The sequence below is a fragment of the Neopelma chrysocephalum genome, unplaced genomic scaffold (genome assembly GCF_003984885.1).
Source record: "Neopelma chrysocephalum unplaced genomic scaffold, ASM398488v2 Primary Assembly neopelma1_24, whole genome shotgun sequence".
NCBI lineage: Eukaryota > Metazoa > Chordata > Aves > Passeriformes > Pipridae > Neopelma > Neopelma chrysocephalum.
The window spans coordinates 19,736,641-19,742,640 of record NW_020897693.1 but is presented as its reverse complement, the minus strand read 5'-3'; the positions used below and the strand labels follow the sequence as shown (position 1 = coordinate 19,742,640).

The following is a 6,000-nucleotide window of genomic DNA, read 5'->3' as shown; positions in this document are numbered from 1 at the left end:
AGTTGTTTTTATTTTTGGTTCAATTAAATAATTTCACTTGCACATTGTAATAATATTTTCGAAGTGGTCATGCTGACATTGTGTTTGATTCTGCAACAAATCACCTCTTGCAATAAAGAAATACAGAGTACTGTTGGGAAATAGGGCCCTAGGGGGTGGGGGAAATGTGTGTGTGTATGTGTGTGTGCGCGCGCGCGCGCGCGTGTGTGTAGATAAACAGATTTGTATGTATAAGAGGTTTTCTACCTTGAATGGTAAACAAGTTTCTCAAAGTTATGGAGAATGCAGTTACAGTGAAAAACACTTAGAATGTCCAAATGTGTAATTAATATCTCATGGGCATACTAAAAATGAGAAAAAATTTCTCAGTTCTGATAGTTTTGTTGAGGCACTAGATCAAGCTGTACTTTGGTATTGCAGTCTGTCATGTCTTACCGTCACATTTTAGCACGGCAGAGATCCAGCTGGCACAGCCTAATCTATAACAATGTGATTGTGTAATACTAATGTAATTAGCACAATCTCATGTGAAATATTCAGTAAATGTTACAAAGAGTCTGAAAGGATAATACCAAAAGCAGGGCACAGAGAATGACTAATTACAAGGTGGCAGTAAACACCTCTGACTTTCACAGTTAGATACAGCTCCAGTTTCACCTGACTTGAGGGAAAACCTTTCTAGTTGTCAGCACAAGCAGAATAACAATGTATGTTCCATGTCTTTACCATGCAGAGAAAGCTTAATTCAGTCATCAGTAAATTAATCCATGTTGCCCAAAAGAAAAATGTCAGGATGCTATAAAAGTAGTTACAGAATATGCACACTGTTGTGCCTGCTAGAGTATGGTTGTCTCTTTTTCCAGGGGCTTATTCCCATGCGCTGTTTATCTTGGCAAGTGAATCACATAATTAGGAAGTGCTCTTGTTTGCCCTCGGGGTGAATGGTGCTCATTACTCAGAAGTGTTGAGCCTGTTCTTGAGAAGGTGGCCACTGGCTCCGGTGTTACGCATACATAGTGAGCTGCAGCCACTGAAAGAAGAGTTAAAGGATGGAAGAGTTGTTGGTGTCCTCCAAAAAATTGTATTGAGACACCACCCTCTTCTAGCTGGAAGGCGGCCGCTTGCTGTCACTTAGTGGCAGTGGAGAATTTTTTCTTGAGTCTCTTGCTCGTATTTCTCCTTCTCTTGCAAAAAGTGAAGGGTTTTTTTAGTGGTCTCTGTAGCAGAGAACATGCTTTTATTTTGAAACTTTCTAATTCTTCTTAATGAGATTTTTGAAAGGTAAAGAACTATGTGAAATTCCATTATCATTTAACACCATATCACTGTATTTGATCTAAATTGCCTCATAAAAAAAAATCTCAAAAGTTTATTGAAAGGCTTTAAAGATGATATAAGGGATCTGCAGCTGTGACTTTCAGCACCAACTGGGGTCTTACATGGCAGCTGTTGCTGGTAGATCATGGATGTTTTCTGTGTAAAATTGGTACCAAAATTTTTAGAAGGTTTTGCGGCCTCTTATCAATTGGATTACCATTCAGACAAACTCTCTTGAGAGCATGTACAATGAATAATAAAATTCAGTATTGTGACATAGCGTTAAAAATACTGCCATAAAGCAGTTTACCTCCAGGACATTGAGCTTAATGATGCCGTCTCCATCTTTATCAAAGGCATGGAATGCCCCTAAAACAAGGAAACAAAAATATATGGAGTAAATTAAATTACTGTACATGTAAAGATGATTCCCAGATAGCAAACCAAATGGTGCTCCTGTTGTGATATGCGAACTTGCTCAGGTATTTACTTACATGGCCAGCAAGTGTTCCTGCTGTATTTTTCCTTAGCTCATTCAAGGAGAAACACAGTGTTTCTTTTATGCTTGTATGAGACAGCTGTAATATTTTCGATTCCCTAAGCACATATCTTTAGTAATACCCTACACAGGCAATAGTGCTTTGAGAGTATGATGGGGCCCTGAGCAGCCTGGTCTAGTGCAAGGTGTCCCTGCCCACAGCAGAGGTGTTGGGACAAGATTGTCTTTAAGGTTGTTTTCAACCCAAGCCATTGTATGAACCCCTGATTCTGTGACTGTGCCTGGGGGGAGGAGGGGAGGTGGTGCAGTAGAACGGGGCAGCCACTCACTGAACATGGCGTCCAGGCGCACGAAGCAGCAGATGAAGCTGTCAAAGTCAATGTTCATGTTCTTGTCTGCATAGCGCATGGTGATGATGTCGTAGAGCTGGTTGTTCAGCCGAAACCCTGCAGAGGAGCAAAAACAGGGCACAGCTGGGCTGTGGCTGGGGGAAGCGCTGGTCCAGGAGTGGTTTGGCCATAGGTGCTTCCCAGGCCCAGCTGAGGCTCAGGCTGGATGGTCCTGCTGCAGCTGTTTAATAAAGTGAAGTAAAGCTAAAAGGAGCTCCACTGTGTCCAGCTGCTTTCTTAAAACAAGAGTAACATTTTGAAATTATGATTTGGGAGGGCCAGTAGCATGTGAGTTACCTCAGGCTGTAAGTATGAAAAGGAGAGCAGCAGACACCAAAGAGTGTGCTGCTCAGCTGGGCCTGATGAGAGCAAATCAACAAAAACTGGGCAACAGAAGCACAGGAGGAAGTTTCTATGAAAACACAATTACACAATGGTAAAAAAATAGACAAGGAGGCAACCCCTTGGTGTGGTGTGACTGAATTGTGGCACTGAATGCTGCAGCATGTGACCATGCCTCAGAAGGGTCTGTCACAATTTGGGTACAGCTGTTTGTTGGCTAAATGCAAGGTCATGCACGGCCTATGTGCTGTAAGATCTGAAATTGTTACTGTAAAATGTCATCTTAGTTCTAAAGTCAGAGTGCGAGGTATTTAAATATTTTCTCTTTTTACATTGACAACTTTCCTGGTGAGAACGGAAACCTGGAAAAATAAAAATTACCCATATTTCTACTGCAGGAATCCAAATACAGATATAGTTTTGTCTTTAGCACAGGATCAATCACTGATGTTTGGTAAAGTACACGGTAGCCATCTGTTTCTGTTCCTTGATGTGCCAAAATACTACTGAAGACAAAGTGTCACTGACATCATCCCATCTAGGTTTATAATACTACAGATTTTTGGAATAAAGAGGTCATCTTGCTCCCTCAGAGAGCTAATAAAGACATTTGCAGAGGGAGACGAGCTCTCCAGGGGAAGAAGCACACCAGTGTGTCTGAGACAAGCAAAAAAAGTCAAGTCTCTCTTTACAGGATGAATTTCACTAACTGCAAGTTTTGCAAAAATACTTGCTTCTCATTGTGCAGGTAGAAGAGACTGAACCCACAGTGGCTCAGTACCTAAGAAACATTAACATGACTCAATAAACGTTCATCTGATTGCCTCTGATGCAAACTTCGGCACTGATCTGCTCCATCTGGGTTTCAGTGCCTGTACAGTTGGGTTGAAGGTTTTCCACTGTTCTCTGTTTGTTACTTACACAAATATAAAGAATCCACAGCTTAAGTAAGAGCAAATGTCTTCAGCACTCCCTGAACAGCAGGACTCCAAGTAGGAGATCCTTAAAGCAGCAGAGCATCACTCATGGGAAATTTAAAGAGAAGCTGAAGAGATCTATTTGGCTGGCAAGACATACAAGGCTTGCCATTTGGATATTTGAAAAGCTCTGTTGGTGCAAAAAAATATTTTATAATTTCTCTAGGGTCTGTCTTTGCAAGGCAGCACTGTGTTTCTTATCTAACTCTGTGATAACATCAAACAAAATAAGGTTTTGGACACTGTGCATTGAGAAATACCTGCATCATTGACTGCATTGCGCATCTCGTAGCTGTTAATGGTTCCTGAATGATCTGTGTCATAATGCTTGAAAATTTTCTGGAAAAAGAAAAAAATAAATACACAGTAGTAATAAAAACTTCTATTTCTCTTGCATGTAGCCACTGACTGGATATAGGATGTGTGCCTTAGGCACTTGGAGGCTTTGCCATATGCCTTATGTTCCTGCTGCTGGGCAGTCTGGATTGTTAGCACAGAGTTCCTCTCAGTTACAAAGTAAAATAATTTAGATCCAATCTGTGGGAAGCAAAAAGCCCTCCCCTGGAGATTCTCCTTTTTTGACTTGAGTTTATGCTGTTAATCCTTTCTCTTGATTGTCCTAATTAAGCTATTTCTGAGGCCTGATTCTAGTTCCCATCATTCTCCTTCTTCAGTTTGTAAGCCTCTGTGCTATTCCTATGGGGAAAGTCTCTCCTCAAGTGCAGGAGCTTCAGAAATTCAGGCTATTTGCTTAGGCTGTGAAGTAGGATGACGAGAGACATTACTTTTCATTTTAGAAGCTAATGCACAATATTTTTTAGCCTTTCTTTTTGCTGTAGTGTACGTACAGAGTTCTGGTTTTCCTACATGACTTTTACCCTGCAGAAGCTGTGAAGAAGAGTGATGTGAATACCAGCAATACCTGCCAGCTTTTAATCTTGTCCCAGAGATGTTGAAATTCATCAAAGTTTATCTTCCCTGAGCCATCTGTCTGTGATGCAAATATTCAGGTAAAAAACCCACAACATTTTTAAGATAAAATTAATTAAGTCTGCAACTACTGGTGAAGGGATGAATGTGAAACTGAGTTTAGTATCTCCTCAGCATTAAGAGCTGGCTGAGCTGTGCAGTAAAATATTCTTAAACATTTTGGTTATTGTGTATAGCATATTGTTTCAGGAGTGTGAAGTATTGCTTGTACTTTGTGTAGAAGCAAACTTCTGGCACAGGAGACAGCCTTGCTCCTGAAGCTATTATAAAAGTGCATGAGTAGGATGTGGGCTCTTCTGAAATACCTCCAAATGTGAAGCTCACCCAATATTTTTTAAGACAACTGAGCTTTACTCTGATGTGAAGCTCTTTTTGCCTTGCTTTCAAATTAATTGAGGACTAAGCAAAATTTTGACTAAAGCTATTTACAAAAATGTGTTTAGGCTCCAATCATTATGGCTCTGGCTTGCAGTTACAGTTTTGTTCTGGTCATGTTCGAATGCGCCTATGTCCTCTCAAAATCATGTGTTATGTCAAACTGGGAAACGGAGTGATGTTACAGCAGAGGTAACCCCATGTGGCATGTCACAGTGTGTTTTATTACACTTGTTCCAAGACAATTTCTGTAGGCATTGCATGCTGAGCATACAGTAGACTATGTAATACATTATAAACTCAAGGAGAGAAATATAGTAAGTTTGTTGGCAAGAACTATAGTTATGTTGGGTTTGTTTAAAAAAAAATAAATCATGCTTTAGTGCATAAGCTGGCCAGTCCCTGATACCTAAGGAAGAGTATGATACTAACTGATTTATTCTGTAGTTTTCTGTTTTGGGATATATTTCTCTGCCAACTACATTAATGTTGAGATGACTTGAATTAAAATGTAACCAAACCAGGAATGGTGTGTTATCTGACTACAGACTACAACTTGCTCTTTTGCTTCCCTGGCTTACTAAGTCGTGTGTGTGCGTGTTGGTGAGAAATAGTGGACTAGTGTGGTTTCAAGCACTCCTTTTTCACCAGAAAAGGATACATCCATTAAAGCAATCATGCTGCGGCAGGATTCCAATTCAAATCCTTCTGACCTTAGGTCCTTATCTGAAATAAACGATCCCAAATGAATACAGATCATGCAAATCAGCAAGTGATTTTCCTCTCAGGTGCAACTCTAATCAAAGCAAAAGCCAAACCTACTTCGTTCATCCAGTAAGAAATGAATGTAGAGAACTGTGAAAAGACTCTAAGTAATGTTACTGCCTGTGAATTAGAGATATCTTTCTTGACTTGTTATATACAATAAAAATCTCTGGAAAACTCTAAACTCACTTCTAGGTTACTATGCAAGTTCAGAGTCTGAAAGCTAAAGTTTGCTAAACAGGGAGAAAGGTCTGTCTCTCCATTAGAAATTTTTTTAAAGGGAATTTGCAGACTGCTAGAAATGCTGTATTGTTCTGTGTGGTACTTCCAATGAACATATGCTCAT

General features: G+C 40.1%; 1 protein-coding gene across 1 annotated transcript in view; it reads right to left on the bottom strand.

Moving 5' to 3' along the window:
* Nucleotides 1–307: 307 nt before the first annotated feature.
* The window catches only part of CAPN3 (calpain 3), a 28,492-nt gene continuing 22,799 nt past the window's right edge, over nt 308–6,000 (bottom strand). Inside the window, exons 19-24 of the mRNA XM_027706838.1 lie at nt 5,551–5,615; nt 4,447–4,515; nt 3,785–3,863; nt 2,146–2,262; nt 1,628–1,686; nt 308–1,030 (exon numbers count right to left, since the gene is read on the bottom strand). Coding sequence (XP_027562639.1) covers nt 1,004–1,030; nt 1,628–1,686; nt 2,146–2,262; nt 3,785–3,863; nt 4,447–4,515; nt 5,551–5,615 — 416 coding nt within the window. The 3' untranslated portion in view covers nt 308–1,003. The remainder of the gene's footprint in view (nt 1,031–1,627; nt 1,687–2,145; nt 2,263–3,784; nt 3,864–4,446; nt 4,516–5,550; nt 5,616–6,000) is intronic.